Below are 18,846 nucleotides of genomic sequence, written 5' to 3'. Positions count from 1 at the left end.
CGAAACGACTAATGCGGGAAAAGCGTCTTGTCTGCACATTGCCACCACCGATATCGGGATTATATTAGTTAATATGATATAGGGGATTTGGATTTTATACTTATTCCTACTTGTAAAAAAAACATTGCTCTATAGCGCTACTAGTGGTGAAAACTTAACAAGGCACCTTTTAATTAGCTCGTAGTTTCGTACGCACAAATGCAGAAATCCTTCAAATTAAAACAAGTTAATTTGCCTTTGTGGTTCCTGAACTATTTGGTCAGAAAGAAGCTTTTCTTTGAAGCATCTCGTGCATAAAATGCTTCTGAAGAAAAACGAGCGCATAACGAAACCCGACCGACCGAAACGCGCTCGGCGTACGCCGGGTGTAGCGACGCTCGTCTAATCCTCGTCTTCCATCTCCAGAAGTCCGTTGGAATGATTAAGGCTCGAGTAAAACAATATTATAATAATTTCATCTAAAGCCAGGTCACGTTCCCAATTACTCTAAAATGTTGTGATGACACGCTCTCTGTTTTCACTGATAATATTGATATTATTCCTGGGGAAAAGCTTCTCGGCGCGGGAAGCGGAGGAGATGGTCCTAAAAACCTTAAAGTATCAAACTGTTTTCATTTGTTTAGCCCCTCTTAATATTTATTTTTCATGGAGTTTAAAGCTAAAATACAATATTTTCCTTCCCCACTTTCCAAATGCTCCATTGAGGACTTCCACTGTTTGCCCTTGGGGAGGAGGGGGGGGGGGGGGCTCACAGGGTTGCCACGACATCACGAGGACTTCATGTCCCATCGAGCCCCCGTGATGTCGTGGCAACCCTGTGAGCCGGCGTGCTCACCCACACAGGATGGCGAGCCAATTATTTGGACCAGTTTTATTTTTTTACCCCAAATTAAAAAAATAAATGGCCTCCCTTTTTTTCACTGTTGACCTTTGGATCGGCTTTCCATCCCTTATTATTATTAGGTTATTAACACAAACCCCTGAAAGTATCTTTTTAAAGTCTAAAACAAATTCGATTAGGCCTCTTTACTCGCACCGGTGCAGACGTATCGCTGTCTAACTCCTGTCTGCTCCCTATTACCTTCGACACTGAAGTCAGTGAGAGAGTCCGGCCCTGAAAGCCTATATCCCCCCGCACACTGGACAAGGCAATGGGGGGGGGGGGGCGGGTTTGCAGCACATTACCGCTTTATTGAATTAATTACGATAAGGATCATAACTTTAAACGCGGGGTGAGGCGCGGGGCGTTTTTCTGTTCTTTTTTTTTTTTTTGTTGCAGGCTACAGATCGCTCGGAGCAATTTCTCCCACTGAACGACGGTGGAGGGGTTATTGGATCTGTCAGGCCTGAACTCTGTGGCATCGTAACGAGCTCCATAAGGTGAGCCGAGGTTGGGCGCAGTTCGCCGCACTGATCCCTATACGCCTGCAACACGGGGGAAATTTGTACTACATACTGAACAAATAACAAGAGAGAGAGAGAGAGAGAGAGGCGATGTTTTGATGGCGCCTCAGTCCGAAACAAAAAAGGCCCTCAGGGTCACGCGGGGTTATCCCGAGGTCTACGCGCCGTATACAGTTCCACTAGATGCAACGAAGTGTGTCATTATATTATGATGCTGCTTGTGATGTTGCAAAGACTTTTTCTTGTTTCTGCTCACTGATCCCGAAGGGCTGTGTGTTTGTGGTTCAGGCAACATTTTAATTTTTTTTATTATTCTTCCGTGGGGGGGGCACCCCCAGAAAAAAACAGAAAGTGGTCAATTATGGTGAATTCTGGCGAGACCACAGCAGTCTAAGGGGGGGAGCTATTTATAGGTTGAAATAAGCAAAAAAAAAAGGGAGTTGGGTTAAGGTCAGCGCTGGCATGCTGTCACGTCAACTCTGAGGGCGAGAGAGACAATGCAAGTCAACAGACGGTCCTCACATGTCTAACAATTCAAGGATGTGTGTGTGTGTGTGTGTGTGTGCGAGCCCCTATCCAGTGAACTTCAAAGAATTCCTGTCCTTTCTTATTTCCGCCATGCTAACCAGCCAGCGACACTGAAAGCAGTATTGGACATTTAGTGGAGAAACATTTGTGGGTTTCTTTTAGTTTTTTTGGGGTGGGGGTGGTGGAGGGGGGGAGGGGCTTATAACAAAAGACTTCAACGCTCGTGGTTTCAAGAAGAAAAAAGGCATGAGAGTTGATGGAAGGATGGAAAAATCGCCACGGGTTAGCTCGTATCGGATTAGCCGGGATCGCCACATTGATCAATAACCCCCCCCCACACACACACACACACACACACACACACACACACACACACACACACACACACACACACACACACACACACACACCGGGGGACCGACGGGCGGCCGATGACTTGCAGATATTGTTTTTTATTGCGTCAAAGCGACCACCAACGACCCCTTCTCTTTAAATCTTTGTGACACGTGAGGTGTGTTTCTGATGTGTGTACTTCCGAGTCTGTACAGCCTGTGTGTGCATATGCGTGTGTGCGCGTGTGTGTGTGTGTGTGTGTCTGGCCGAGAGCTAAATAAGTGCAGATGTATCACAATATTTTCACTGTTAAAAAAAAAAAGCCTCTTTGAGGGACAATAACCTGCAGCTGAATCAGCGTGCTGCCCCGCCACGCGAGTGCCTTTCATATGAGACACCCCAAATATGTGTCGGCTGGCTCGGGCTCTTCGGGTCTTTGGGTGAAACTATCACGGCCTGTCTGTGAACGTACATGTGATCATCTAGAATCTCTTTCACCTCGCATTATTTCTTATTCAACACACACACAGCCACGCTACACGCATGCAAATGTAGTATTTGGAGGGGGGGGGGGGGGGGGGGGGGGATGTCATCACAGGCTTGTACAGTGGGTCTTATTTAGCCGGTGGACACCATCGAAGGAATGGGGGGGGCGGAGGGGGGGGGACTAATTCCCAATCAAAATACATCTGCATCAAAGAGTAAAAAGGCTGACAGTTGACGTAGAGCCGGGTGATCTTTTATTGACCAAAATTGTAGAGTTAACGGACCTTTTGTGAGGTCTGGGAATCTTCAAACCTGCACTCGAGATGCGAGATTCAGTAATTCATCGCCATGGCAACCGCGGACGCGAAAAACTCACCGACGTAATCACAATACAGTAACCGTCCAATGGGTGGTGCATTGAAAACACAGCAGCAGAGAGGGGAGTGTGTGTGTGTGTGTGTGTGTGTGTGTGTGGTGTGTGTGTGTGTGTGTGTGTGAGATATGTTGTGGATTTGCTTTGGGGTTGCGTGGTAAAGTGATTTCAGGAACAATGCCAGTTACAAGAGGGTAGTGACGAGGGAGTGATTTCCACTGTGCAGCGTGAAAAAGAATACTTGCAGTGAGGGTCGAGGGTGATTTCCACTGTGCAGCGTGAAAAAGAATACTTGCAGACCTCATCCTAAAATATGCTCATAGAGAGAAGCTACAAACAACCACAAGGAGACACAAACAACCACAAGGAGACACAAACAACAACAAGGAGACACAAACAACAACAAAGAGACACAAACAACCACAAGGAGACACAAACAACCACAAGGAGACACAAACAACAACAAAGAGACACAAACAACCACAAGGAGATGCAAACAACCACAAAGAGACACAAGCAACCACAAGGAGACACAAACAACAACAAAGAGACACAAACAACCACAAGGAGACAGTCAGAGAGAAGCCACAAACAACCACAGAGAAATGCAAAAAAATACAAAGATGCACAAGCAACAACAAAGAAAAACTACCACCAGGAGACACAAACTATGACAAAGTGAAACAAAACTACCACAAAGAGACACAAACTACTACAACGTGAAGCAAAACTACCACAAAGAGACACAAACTACTACAAAGTGAAACAAAACTACCACAAAGAGACACAGACTACTACAAAGTGAAACAAAATTACCACAAAGAGACACAAACTACTACAAAGTGAAACAAGACTACCACAAAGAGACACAAAACTACCACAAAGAGACACAAACTACTACAACGTGAAGCAAAACTACCACAAAGAGACACAAACTACTACAAAGTGAAACAAAACTACACAAAGAGACACAGACTACTACAAAGTGAAACAAAATTACCACAAAGAGACACAAACTACTACAAAGTGAAACAAGACTACCACAAAGAGACACAAAACTACCACAAAGAGACACAAACTACTACAACGTGAAACAAAACTACCACAAAGAGACACAAACTACTACAACGTGAAACAAAACTACCACAAAGAGACACAAACTACTACAACGTGAAGCAAAACTATCACAAAGAGACACAAACTACTACAAAGTGAAACAAAACTACCACAAAGAGACACACAAACTACTACAAAGTGAAACAAAACTACCACAAAGACACACAAACTATGACAAAGTGAAGCAAAAAGACACACAAACTGATACAAAATGAAACTACCACAAAGACACACAAACTGATACAAAGTGAAACAAAACTACCACAAAGACACAAACTGATACAAAGTGAAACAAAAAGACACACAAACTGATACAAAATGAAACTAAACTACCACAAAGACACACAAACTAATACAAAGTGAAGCAAAAAGACACACAAACTGATACAAAGTAAAACAAAAAGACACACAAACTAATACAAAATGAAACAAAAAGACACACAAACTGATACAAAATGAAACTACCACAAAGACACACAAACTGATACAAAGTGAAACAAAACTACCACAAAGACACACAAACTGATACAAAGTGAAACAAAACGACCACAAAGACACACAAACTAATACAAAGTGAAGCAAAAATACACACAAACTGATACAAAGTGAAGCAAAAAGACACACAAACTGATACAAAATGAAACTAAACTACCACAAAGACACACAAACTAATACAAAGTGAAGCAAAAAGACACACAAACTGATACAAAGTAAAACAAAAAGACACACAAACTGATACAAAGTAAAACAAAAAGACACACAAACTGATACAAAGTGAAACAAAAAGACACACAAACTGATACAAAGTAAAACAAAAAGACACACAAACTGATACAAAGTAAAACAAAAAGACACACAAACTGATACAAAGTAAAACAAAAAGACACACAAACTGATACAAAGTGAAACAAAAAGACACACAAACTGATACAAAATGAAACAAAACTACCACAAAGACACACAAACTGATACAAAGTGAAACAAAAAGACACACAAACTGATACAAAATGAAGCAAAAAGACACACAAACTGATACAAAGTAAAACAAAAAGACACACAAACTGATACAAAGTGAAACAAAAAGACACACAAACTGATACAAAGTGAAACAAAAAGACACACAAACTGATACAAAATGAAACTACCACAAAGACACACAAACTGATACAAAGTGAAACAAAACTACCACAAAGACACACAAACTGATACAAAGTGAAACAAAAAGACACACAAACTGATACAAAATTAAACTAAACTACCACAAAGACACACAAACTAATACAAAGTGAAGCAAAAAGACACACAAACTGATACAAAGTAAAACAAAAAGACACACAAACTGATACAAAGTGAAACAAAAAGACACACAAACTGATACAAAATGAAACTAAACTACCACAAAGACACACACACTAATACAAAGTGAAACAAAAATACACACAAACTGATACAAAGTGAAACAAAAAGACACACAAACTGATACAAAATGAAACTAAACTACCACAAAGAGACACAAACGTCCGGTTCCTCCATTCAAATGTTTCTAAACCCGCCCTGAAGTGCAAACACAGCAACCAGAATCATTTATTTGTTAATACCGCCTTCATCTATCTGTCTGTTTTTCATATTTCTGTCTTTTTTTTAATTCCCTTTCATGAAATATACCAAACATCTACACCCACGGATAACATAATACATTGAAGATAATAATGCAGTCTAGGTGACAGAAGGAAGGAACCGTGCATTGAAGACGGCTTTGATGAGCGTCAGAAACACACACACACACACACACACACACACACACACACACACACACAGAAAGCCCTCTGTTGACCTTCACCCTCCCATCCCGCTCTATCTTTGAGTTCAGTGCACAACACGTGTTCTTCAAGGTCACGCCGCGCCCACTGATGCACAAAGAGGGCCTCTACTTTTGCACAGGTCAGTGTGTCAAATAATTAACTTAATTATTTGTGTATTATGTATTTTATTATATTTTTTATTTTATTTATATGCAAAGCATTCTGCCAAGTTTTTTTTAATACAGTTTTCCTGTGTAATATATAGGGCAACGTTCCCGTATATATAAAGTCACTATAAAAGTAAGAACCACGTGCGCTAACGTGTGCACGTGTACCAATAATGTAGACAGTAGTCCAGAATTCATTTCTATGACGCACACTGTACATGTACAGCAATGCATCCTGGGAGTCATAACGCTCACTCCCATGATCCCAACGGTGCAGTTGCTTCTTCTCACAGAATTGTACTGCTTACCGCTAATAATTATATATATATATAATATATATATATATATATATATATATTTATATTGCAATAAGTTACTGTTCTTCCGATACAGTAGAGCTGGTGAAACTGCAAATTACAGTAAATAACCGTTGTTATGCTTGGTTTACGGTGAGTTGCCGTATTCTGTTCATAAAGCGGAGACACTGTATGGATTGAACAGTAGCTGCAAAGTCATCTTCTTCCTTTGAGTCTTCATAAAAAATAAATAAAATAGATATGCCGAATATATTTGTGCACTAACACGTTCTTCGCGTCGTGAAGCCGACATGCATATAAATAAACTACCCCCCCCCCCCCCCCTCCCCTTATTTTTTTCGTTCTATTAGCTGAATAAATACTCTGTTGGCTCGTGGACTCGTGTGGATGGACGGCGCCACAGAGAAGCTTCTTTTCCTTCACGCCGTATCTCTTCATCTCCAAACCCTCTCTCTCTCTCTCTCTCTCTCTCTCTCTCTCTCTCTCTCTCTCTCTCTCTCTCTCTCTCTTCTGGCCGGCTCTCTTATCGTCACATCTCCGTCTCTTTTTGGCTCTCGTCTCCGTCTGCGTGTTTTTCTGTTCCTCGTCCGTCACTCTCGGACGTTCATATTAATTTTTCCTTGCAAAACGCATATTTCTTTTAATTTTTTTTCCATTAAAACAGATTTAGCCGTTTTTTTGTGCTTTTTTTTGCTTTTTTTTGCTTCAGGCCTGTTTTTGGGGAACTGATTCGTGTGTCACTCTTTCTTGTTCCTTCTTCTCCCGTCGTTTCCCCGTCTCCATTTATGGTTTTGCTCACTTGTCACTTGGTTATTTGTTGTGCCACGGTACAGTAAATGTTTCTGATGGAGATAGGAGCCGCTGGAAAGAGAGAGAGAGAGACAGAGCTCTCCCCCATTTTCTTGTTGTATGTTTATTTTGTTATCCTTCCCTCACGCTCCTTCTCTTCATCTCTGGGAGGGCCGAGTCTTTATCTGGTCGCCAAGTTTACACACTGGAAGGGGAGCGAGGCTTCAGACAAACAGCTCCGCTACTCTTAACGTAAACACCAGCACTTTGACTAGACCAAATATTTAGCTTTCGCCCCCCCCCCCCTATCCATCCCTCCATCCCTCCATCCCTCCACCCCTCCAATCATCTTCTCGGTTCGGCTTCTCGCGGTGCCACACGCCGGCAGGTGGGTATCGCACACGCAATAATTTGCCTTTGCCCCCCCCTCGTGTGTGTTGTGGTCGTGATACAGCGCGTGTGTGTGTGTGTGTGTGTGTGTGTGTGTGAGTGAGTGAAAACTTTAATTTTGAAAGGCGGCATTGAAAGTATATAAAAACATGGACGGACGATTGGCACGCGCACACATTCATGCGCCTATCTAAACAAGCGGTAAGTTTGTTTAGATATTCTTTGTCAAAATAATGAATCAGCTACTCTCTCTCTCTCTCTCTCTCTCACACACACACACACACACACACACACACACTTTCATAATGGTCTTGGTTATTACCGCAAACACACACACACACACACACACACACACACATCTCAGCAAGTATTCGATGGTTTGTTTTCATGCTTGTTTCAAAAATAATAAAACATACCCAGCTCCCTTACTCACTCTTGTACACACACACACACACACACACACACACACACACACGCACACACACACAACCATTTTAGGAGAAGTCGGAGCGAGGAAGGATATGCTTTGAGTTTAAATGCCTAATGCACAGATTTACACACAAACACAGTTTTTGCAGATAAGCCGACTTGACATCGGAGCTACTTGTAGTATTTTTACATGTGTGTGTAAGTTGTGTGTGTGTGTGTGTGTGTGTGTGTGTGTGTGTGTGTGTGTGTGTGTTCAACTCTCTCAATGCTCATTGTGTTTGCATGTTTGTTCAGGGGCACAGCTTTTGTTTGGTCCTATCAGACGTCTCATCACTCTCTTCCTGTTTCTCTGTGTGTGTGTGGTGTGTGTGTGTGTGTGTGTGTGTGTGTGTGTGTGTGTGTGTGTGTGCGTGTGTGTGTATTTCCAGGTTCGTTTTCCTTTTTTTTATTCCAGGGTCAGGTGTGTCGCACGGAGCTCTTGCGAAAGCGCAATGAGGAACTAACTTTCTCTACGCCTCCACTCCACTTCGTTATTCTCCGCGAGCAAAATCGCCTCGTTGCCGTGACGACGTTTTAACGTTTATCGGCACAACACCCACCCCGTCGCCACGGCATCATTGCCCTCTTTAACACAATCTGACGTTGTTTCTATGCACGCGGTTAAAAAGTATATATTGAATAAAATACATTGAATATGAAGAGTATTGAATGACCTGTTAAGCCTCTTTTTCTTTGAAGCATTTATTGATTGCTGAATGCCTCAAATCCCCATTGGAAAGGTTTGGGAAGGGGCCGCTCTCCAATTTTTTTAAAAGCAGTGATTTTTCCCAAATTAAAGGGTTCATGGGTATTATTGAGGTATGAACATGAGCACTTCACACACATGTAAAATTACGTCGCAATAAACTGAGGCCCCGCCTCTGAGCAGGATCACTAAACTCTCTCTCTGCATTCTTTGCTTAGCTATATGGGAGTTTGCACCATTTTCATGAGCACAAACACACAGGGGTTATTATGTGTAATATGCGTGCATGCGTGTGTGTGTGTGTGTGTGTGTGTGTGTGTGTGTGTGTATCTGGTTGGAAAAACAGCTGCGAGCAGCAGCAATTAGATTGAGAGTGTTATAACTGAGTGTCACTTCACACGCAGATCAGAGCCAAAGTCTGCTCAGACATTCCCACTATCACTGCTGACACCTGCTGCTGCGCACACACACACACACACACACACACACACACACACACACACACACACACACACACACACACACACACACACAGCATACACTCTCAGAGAAATGTGCATATGCATCTAAAACACACGCATGACTTATATAGTGCTTAGTCGTGCAAACAGGAAATTCAAAAGGTATAAACTGCTAAATATTATATTCATATTGATAATTATTTAGTTTTTTGAATACTTCAAGGCCAGAATGGTGTTAATTGACCTGCCTTACATTCAATTATATCCATAGACTGCAAGCGTCACTCAACGGAGATCATCAGTCAAGACAAAGTGTGCAGAAATGAATGAATTTAACTTTAAATTAATTTTAATTTTGCCATCATAAAAAAAAAAGAAAGACAGACAAAATCCAGGTACGCATAACCAGGTTTGCTTTTTCCACCCCAAAAGAAAACTATCCAAAATAATACAATGAAATTGCGTGAACACGTGTGCACACAGAAGAAATCCAGGATGTGAACGCCACGAGGAATATCTTATTACCTCTCCTCTCTCAGGAGTCCTCCATCCTGTGTCTTCACGTATTGAAACTACCCGATAGCAGAGAAGAGAGAAGCGTCCAATAGGAGCAAAGATGGAGAGGATAAACCGGCGTGATACATGAGTAGAGACTTGTTGACGCTCCGTTTTGTACCAGCGAGCTTCGTTTCGGCTCGGAGAGATAAAATACCAGGCTTTTAGGCATTTCCCTGCCACAACTCTGCCCACCTCACCACCACCCCCCCATCCCCCCATCCCGCCCAGGTATTCGGGAGCCTCTCACGAATACCAGCATGGACGAGCGTGTCCTACCACTGAACCCCGTCCCACCTCCCTGGTGACACACATACACACACACACACACACACACACACAGGCCCTTATCGCCACCATCGCTGTGCAGAGCAGTTTGCTTCCTGCTTCGCTCACACTCGTATACGTAGAAGAGGCCTCGGGCACGCACGAACCGCCACGGCGCTTTCACACAAACGGGCATCATCGCAGCTCCGACCTTATCTCTTTCGCCCCGGGGAGATTAAATCACACACACACACACACACACACACACACACAACACACGCACTCTCCTACAGAGGCAAACTCTCATTTACTCTGCGGTTTGTGGTGTCAGTGTGTGTGTGTGTGTGTGTGTGTGTGTCCTGTCTGAGATGTGGGGGGAGATGCCTATCTGGACCCAACAAGTTGAGTTCGGCAGACAGCAGATGGGAAGAGAGGGACGGAGACAGACTGAAAGAAGATGGACTGTGATTCAGAGACACAGACGGGCTGATGGGATTTATCCTCTGCACACACACACACACACACACACACACACACACACACACACACACTCGGATGTCTGCTTTGATTGAAAGGACTATTCTTTCAAGAACAACATATTTAGGGTGACCATATTTAAAGAAAGAAAGGAGTGTTTAGAGAAGACAGACGTTCTCTATGTTAGCGTACTGACATTTATTCACTTCATGGTCCGTACGGTAAATATGAGATGGCTAGCTTAGCTTAGCATAAAGACCAGAAACAGGTAGAAAGTTATTGAAGATTTACACTTTGATTTCTTTTACAGTTTCTTTAAAGAAGTGATGTTTTAAAGAGTCCAGCTGTGAGTTTTAATTGGTGCTAGCTGTGTGTCCCCCCCCCCCCCCCTGCCTCCGGTCTTTATGCTGAGCTAAGCTAACCTGGCCAAAGAAAAACACCTAGAGCTCACTACGTCATATCTCGCTTGTTTAATCTGAACAAAGTGTTCGTATGTTAAGTGGTAAGCTTTAGAGGTGCTGGTAGGTGGATTTTTTATTTATTTTTAAATCTCCAGACAGAGTTAGAGAGACTTACACCCGGCAAGAAAGAAAATGATTCCTTTAATAATGTCGTACATGTCGTACAATTTGTACATCAATTACTGTATTGAAGACTTTAAACTAGAGATTGAGGACCATAGACTCATGTTTACAATATTACTGAGGGAATAAATCAAGAGAGAAGTAGAGTCATTTATATAGACTTCTATACAACCAGAGGAGTCGCCCCCTGGTGGTCAGTAGAGAGAATGCAGCTTTAACACATGAAGCGTAGACTTCTATACAACCAGAGGAGTCGCCCCCTGGTGGTCAGGAGAGAGAATGCAGCTTTAACACATGAAGCATAGACTTCTATACAACCAGAGGAGTCGCCCCTAACTGGTGTTAAACAAAGCCCCCATTTACTTCAATTAATCAGGACCATTTTTTGGGGTTCTCAGTTCCCCGTGGAGGCATGCGAGAACAAAGTATTCCTTTAAGGGACACTCAGTAGTAAATGTAGGCTTATTTAAACCAATTAATTGGCCACACAAGGCGTAAAAAAATTGTAAAATAATTGTCTCACCTTGTCATGCCATATACATTTGTTTTAACACACCCTATTTAAGCAACTGTGGTATTAAAATAAATGATGTAAAAATTTAGAAAAACAAGGTGTGTATTGTCTCCAGAGAATCAACCCTTCCTCTCTTTCTCACTCACTCACACACACGCACACGCACACACACACGCACACACACACACACACACACAATTAGCAGTGGCTTTGCCCGCAGGCGGTGAGTCCTTGGCAATAAGCGCTTGTTGATGTTTTCCACATCTTGCTAACAGAAAGAATAAACACGGCCTAACCTTTTAATTGAGTGACGACGCGACGATGATGGAGAGATTGTCGAGCGCTCGGCGTGGAGCTAAGGAGGAGAGAGTCCTCTCGCCTTCCCTCCTTTCATTTCGTCACCCCTCCATCCGTCTGCAACCGCCTCTGTTTGTGTTCATTAGCGCGTGGATGACCCATAGAGGGGCTATTGTTTTATTCCTCCTCCTGTCTGGACAGTACAGTACAGTGCCGCCCCCCGCCCCCCCCCAAGATGTCCCTCACTGCTTTCGTAGCTACGAGCCGGCGCAGTAACATTCTGGTGTGGTTCTTAGCATGTAGCTTTCGTAGCTACGTGCCAGGGGCAGTAACAATCTGGTGTGGTTCTTAGCATGTAGCTTTCGTAGCTACGAGCCGGCGCAGTAACATTCTTGTGTGGTTCTTAGCATGTAGCTTTCGTAGCTACGTGCCGGGGGCAGTAACATTCTTGTGTGGTTCTTAGCATGTAGCTTTCGTAGCTACGTGCCGGGGGCAGTAACATTCTGGTGTGGTTCTTAGCATGTAGCTTTCGTAGCTACGTGCCAGGGGCAGTAACATTCTGGTGTGGTTCTTAGCATGTAGCTTTCGTAGTGACGTGCCGGCGCAGTAACATTCTGGTGTGGTTCTTAGCATGTAGCTTTCGTAGCTACGTGCCAGGGGCAGTAACATTCTGGTGTGGTTCTTAGCATGTAGCTTTCGTAGCTACTTCCCTGCGCAGTAACATTCTGGTGTGGTTCTTAGCGTGTAGCTTTCGTAGCTACGTGCTAATACCACACCAGAATCTTACTGCCCCGGTGTAACGGAGTTAGAAATACACTCTGTTATTTCTTATTTTTAATGTATTATATCTTATTTTTGTTTATTATTCAACGATCCTGTTGAAGTGTGTGTTTGTGTGAATTTTATTTTGAATAGTTAAATCTGTTTCCTGTGGAAATTGCGTTTCACCTCTTCTTTGCCTCCTAGGCTTCCGTAGTCCCGTCTTTCCTTCACAAAAGTTTTAATACTATTCGTGGTAAGTTGTGGAGGAAATGATGTCGCACTATTTTGTTATATTCTTTTAAAAATGTAACCGTTTGCTACACGCGGCAATGGTCGTTAGTACGATCATGGTGTTCAGCTGTTGTGTCATTATTTTAGACGGTAGAAGTTTATGTTTCATTTGGCGCCGTTTGTATGAGCTACATCCGGTCGCATCTGATGTATACTTTACCTATTATAAATCCTGTTTTACGTGTCTAGGAAGCTGATGTGCAGCAAGACAGACCAGAAGGCAAATGTGTGTGTTTTTATTGTCTTCTGCAGGTATGTGTTTTCTTTTGTTTAATGTAGTCCCGTCTTTCCTTCACAAAAGTTTTAATACTATTCGTGGAAGCTGATGTGCAGCAAGACAGACCAGAAGGCAATGTGTGTGTTTTTATTGTCTTCTGCAGAAATAAATACAAGAAAGATCAACTTCTGAGTCGACTTCTTCCATGCCCTGTTCACGTCCGTTACACTGGTGCCGTGACCTTCGGATCTTCAGACCAGCTTGATGCTCGTCGCTGTGGATGCTGTGCTGACTCAGTCCTGATCCTGAAGACTATTGTGGTCATATCAGGTGTTTAAAAGATTGTGGATTAGGGCATAGTGATTTAAATTGTTTATCCTCAGTATGTCGATGACTTTTGATTATTAATGCACATATATATTATTATTACTATCTTTTGTTTTTGTTGGGTTTTGGTTCTAGATACACAACGCAAGTACATTTATTGGTTATAAACGGCCTCTAGAGTAACTATGGATAAGTTTGCTAGCCCTAGTCTGCCAAAGGGGAGGGGTGTTTGGCTCAGTCATATTGCTGGCAGTAGGGATGTGGGATACTCTAAACTGACACTGGATAACCGTGATACAGGGCTAGGTCAGAGCCCGGATTGTACTCCTGTTGGTGGGTTAATGAGGGGTCCTCTTACGTCTACTCCTGACAGTGATGTTGATGTCATGCACCATCTCACTGACATGGTAGGGCAGTTAGGTGCTCAAATTGGTGAGTCCATTGTCGAGAAGTTAATGTCAGCTGGTGTTGTAAACATGACCAGTGACCACCAGACGACTACCACCCAGACCACACACGCCAATGTTGACCGACATGACCGTCCTCCACAGGTGACAGTCCATGTGAACTCTGATAAAGGACTTCAGACATTCAGAGGTGACAGTACCGACAAATACCCAGTCCAGGACTGGATTGACATGACGAAAACACATCTCAGGAAAAGACAGATTCCTGTTTGTGACCAAGCGGAGGAGGTTATAAGCCATTTAATGGGCAAGGCCAGAGATGTGGTGAAGATTGCCTTGCGTAGTGATCCTGGGTTTGATGCCAAACAGGAACCTGAACGGATATACAATGTTCTCCTCCACTACTTCAGTGTCGCTCCCTCATGTCTTCCTCTCGCAGACTTCTATGCTACTTTGCCCAAGCATAGAGAAAACCCAGTTGACTACTGGATAAGACTGAACAAAGCTGCCGACCTAGCTCTTGAGGGCTTGCACAGACAAGGGAAGCGGACGGAGAACATGAGTGATGAAGTGGCTCTTATGTTTGTCAAACATTGCCCTGACCCAGAACTGTCCTGCACTCTGAAGTTTAAACCACTTCACGAATGGACCTCACGTGATGTTCAGCTGAGGATTGATGATTATCAGCGTGAGTTGAGAGCCAGTGGCGGTGCCGCTGGTACTCTACAACTGAAAAACTACATCACCGCAGTCGCCTCTGAGCAGCCCAGTCAGCCATCGACTGGCGAGGCGGTGCCTGTGCAGTGCCTTACTCAGAGTCCCTCACCTTCCTCTCTCCAAGCCCAGCATCATGTGTGTCATCCTCTTTGCCCTTCTCCAACATCTGTCCCAGTTCAAGGCGAACCCTGTCATGCTCCGAGTCGTCCCTCTGTACCAGTCGTGGCACAAAATCTCCAACAGTCAGAGGAGAGACTTCTCACCCGTATGGTCGACATGTTTCAGGAGATGATGGAGAAAATGCAGTCGCGCGACACTTTGCATCCAACGCTAGGTGGGCGGTTCCAGCGTGCCGCTCGTGAAAAGCGTTCCAGAGAGGCAGTTTGTAAGGTCTGTAACAACTCAAGCCACACCACCATTTCACACTGTATGTCCGAAAGACTTTGTTTTGCCTGCCACGCCCCTGGCCACACCAAACTGAACTGCCCTGCCAAAAACTCAACCCGATACCAGACGGAGGGAAACTAGCCGACTTGTATTCAGAGGGAGACAGTACAGGTCGCACAACAAACTCCCAAACAGACGACATGTCTGATGCTGAGACTGTGTACACATCTGTGAGAGACTCGTGTGATGAATCTGAGGTTGTTGTTTTTCAGAATATTCACAGAGTTGGCAGTAGTGACAGTCTTTTCTACACACCTGCGGTAGTGGGTGGGACAGTTACAATAGGTGGCATGTTGGACAGTGGCTCCATGGCGTGTAGCATTAGCGAAACAGCTGAGATGAAACTGAGAGATGCTGGAGTGATAACCGACCAAAAACAAATTGATGTCAATGTAGTCCTTGTTGGATGTGGTGGACTTCGTGTGAGGCCCAAGTGTGCTTTCGGGATGGAGATGGAAGTGTATGGCTGTAAGATGTTTGTTCCAACACTTGTTGTCCCGGGACAGCATGATGAGTTGATTATAGGGACGAATGTTATAAAACACATCCTGCATCAGTCTAAGTTCTGCGAGTCCTATTGGAAGACAGTGTCTGGCCCTTGCCCAGACAGAGACCCAGACACTGAACGTTTCCTGTCTATGCTCTCAGGTCTGAATCCATGGAGAGGTAGTGATGTTCCTGACAAAGTTGGTACAGTCAGATGTAACTCAGCCACCTGTCTCGAGCCTGGCCGTGAATACCTCATCTGGGGAAAACTACCCAGGAACACTGCTATTTCTCCAGGTAGCACAGTCATGACAGAGAGCCCTCCCCTTTGAGTAACAATGTCCAGTCTGCATGCAGTCCACTGCGCATGCAAACTCAGTCTGTTGCAAAGGAGGACGTGTCCGCTGTACTACAGTCACACATTGAGTGGGATGCTGGTCCGAGGGCCCGTGCTGTTGAGATGTTGCAGCACTTACCTCAGTTGGTTCCGCCTGGACAAGACGCCTTACCTGCTTACACTGTGAAGGACCTCTGTGATAAGCAGTTGGAAGATAGAACCCTCTCTCGTGTTCTGTCCTATGTTGAGAGACATCGGAGGCCTTCTAGAAGGGAACGATTCAATGAGTCTGTCCTGGTCACAAGATACCTGAAGCACTGGGATAGGCTGACTGTGAAGGAGGGTGTACTGTACAGGATTTCAAGAGACCAGAAGACCAAAGAAAAGCGTTTTCAATACGTTGTCCCTGACTCCCTGAAGACTGAGGTTCTGCAGGGGATTCACGATAGGGCCGGGCATCAAGCTCAGTCCAGGAGCCTCAGTTTGGCAAGACAAAGGTTTTTCTGGCCAAACCTCGACAGGGATGTAAGAGACTATGTTCGTCATTGTCAGCGATGCATCGTTAGCAAGACAGTCGAGCCTGAAGGACGGGCCCCCCTGGAGAGCATAACGACAACCCATCCATTGGAGTTGGTCTGCATTGACTTTTGGTCGGCTGAGAACTCCAAAAACAGATCTGTCGATGTTTTGGTGATAACTGACCATTTCACGAGGATGGCTCAAGCGTTTTCATGTAAAGACCAGACAGCTAAGCAGGTGGCTAGGGTTCTATGGGACCGGTACTTCTGTGTCTTCGGATTCCCGGAAAGGATCCATAGTGATCAAGGTGCTAACTTTGAGAGTCTGCTGATTAGTGAGCTTCTCAGGGTCTCAGGTGTCAAGAAGTCGCACACAACTCCTTACCACCCAATGGGGAATGGGAGTGTGGAACGTTTCAACCGGACCTTGGGTGGCATGATTCGAGTATTGCCCCCTGAAGAGAAGGCTGACTGGCCGCGACGCTTACAGACTCTGACGTTCATGTACAATTGCACGGAACATGAGACGACAGGTTATTCCCCCTTCTACCTCATGTTTGGCCGGATCCCCCGCCTGCCCGTTGATGTCCTCTTTCGTGCTGTTCTTCATGACTCTGCTGTAATGAGCTATGAGAAGTACGTGGCGAGTCTCGCCAATGATCTGAAAGAAGCAATGGTTATTGCTCAGGTCCATGCTACAAAAGAGCAGAATCGACATACCCAGCTGTACAACAGGAGAGTAAAGGGATCCAATATCAAGATCGGTGACAGGGTGCTCTTGGCCAACAGAAAGGAAAGGGGTAAAAGAAAGCTTGCTGACAGGTGGGACTCGACCGTCTACACCGTGGTGGACGTGAATACAGAGACGCACACGTACAGAGTCCGCGACACAATCACTGGACGGGAGAAGGTGATCCACAGAAACTTGCTGTTGCTGGTTAATTTTCTCCCTGTGGGGGACACAGGTGAAATGTCTGACCTGGCCTCATCCTTGCTAGTTACAGGATCCTCAGCTTCAGGAGATGATGGTGGTGAGGCCGAAGAGATCTCGTCTGGGAGAGGGGATGAGCCTCGTAATGTGGCCAGTGAAAGCCTTGACACTGAAAGTGGCGGAGAACCTCCTGTGACTGCGAGAGATGGACCCTTGACTGATGCGGTACCTGTGGATTCGGAAAGGAGAACCATTGAATGGATTACTCAGTTGTCTGTGCCAAGTCTGGCCGAGGCGGGCACTGCTGACATGTCGAGTGTTACTTCTGACCTCCAGAACACCGCTGTCTCACTTGAGGACCACACAAACGATCAGTCTGTGACTTGTGATTCTTGCCCTTTGACTGCTGCGGATGTCTCAACAGATGTGAGACAGTCAGATTTTGCGCTTGACACCATGACACAGACAGATAACACATCTGACACGTTGCATACTGTGGTTCGGGTTTCACCCACACACTGTGGTCGTTTTAATGCACAGGCCAGGTCAAGGTTTGGTCGCTTAATCAAGCCTGTGAACAGGCTCATACAGACCATGTCCAGGCAGGATGTTGTCCAGGAGTAGCTCAATGTTGAGGCTGTTTGCAACTCCATGTTCCAGATTTGTACTTTTTAAAACCATAAGTCGGTAGCTTATGTCTTTACGAGTCTGGAAAGTGTTGTATTAGTATGATGTCCCACTGTTCTGTTTTTCTTGTGTCATCAGCCTGTGCTGCACTGCACTTTGTGTTTGGGTCTTGTGGGGTGTACAAGGCACCCTGTTGCCAGTTGTTGGGTTGAGAGGCTAGCGCTGCTCTCGTACCACTTCATCCTTATGGGATACATTTTATGTTGGTTTTCTTGAAGTTGGCCCTTTGTAAGTTGTCAAATTGTAATGTTTTCTTTGGCGTGCACTTTGTAGTTAGTGCTCATGTTTGATAAAATTCAGTGGGGGTGAATGTAACGGAGTTAGAAATACACTCTGTTATTTCTTATTTTTAATGTATTATATCTTATTTTTGTTTATTATTCAACGATCCTGTTGAAGTGTGTGTTTGTGTGAATTTTATTTTGAATAGTTAAATCTGTTTCCTGTGGAAATTGCGTTTCACCTCTTCTTTGCCTCCTAGGCTTCCGTAGTCCCGTCTTTCCTTCACAAAAGTTTTAATACTATTCGTGGTAAGTTGTGGAGGAAATGATGTCGCACTATTTTGTTATATTCTTTTAAAAATGTAACCGTTTGCTACACGCGGCAATGGTCGTTAGTACGATCATGGTGTTCAGCTGTTGTGTCATTATTTTAGACGGTAGAAGTTTATGTTTCATTTGGCGCC

At 44.3% G+C, this 18,846-nt stretch overlaps 1 protein-coding gene across 1 annotated transcript; it reads left to right on the top strand.

The window, feature by feature from the left end:
* Window positions 1–15,999: 15,999 nt before the first annotated feature.
* LOC117741494 (retrovirus-related Pol polyprotein from transposon 412) lies at window positions 16,000–18,576 on the top strand. The gene is made up of 2 exons (XM_034548571.1): window positions 16,000–17,453; window positions 17,542–18,576. Exons 1-2 carry the CDS (start codon window positions 16,056–16,058, stop codon window positions 17,668–17,670), a joined length of 1,527 nt encoding a protein of 508 aa, XP_034404462.1. The 5' UTR covers window positions 16,000–16,055; the 3' UTR covers window positions 17,671–18,576.
* The last annotated feature ends 270 nt before the right edge of the window (window positions 18,577–18,846 follow it).

Source organism: Cyclopterus lumpus, chromosome 13 (assembly GCF_009769545.1).
Source record: "Cyclopterus lumpus isolate fCycLum1 chromosome 13, fCycLum1.pri, whole genome shotgun sequence".
Lineage (NCBI taxonomy): Eukaryota > Metazoa > Chordata > Actinopteri > Perciformes > Cyclopteridae > Cyclopterus > Cyclopterus lumpus.
Note: the sequence above shows the minus strand (reverse complement) of the source record. Positions and strands in the feature narration are given on the sequence as shown.

Bases quoted from the DNA above. Each gene is read 5' to 3' on its own strand.
- LOC117741494 (XM_034548571.1), top strand. From the start codon at position 16,056: ATGCAAACTCAGTCTGTTGCAAAGGAGGACGTGTCCGCTGTACTACAG. The intron at 17,454-17,541 runs GTGATCCACAGA...CATCCTTGCTAG, and splicing joins CAATCACTGGACGGGAGAAG to TTACAGGATCCTCAGCTTCA.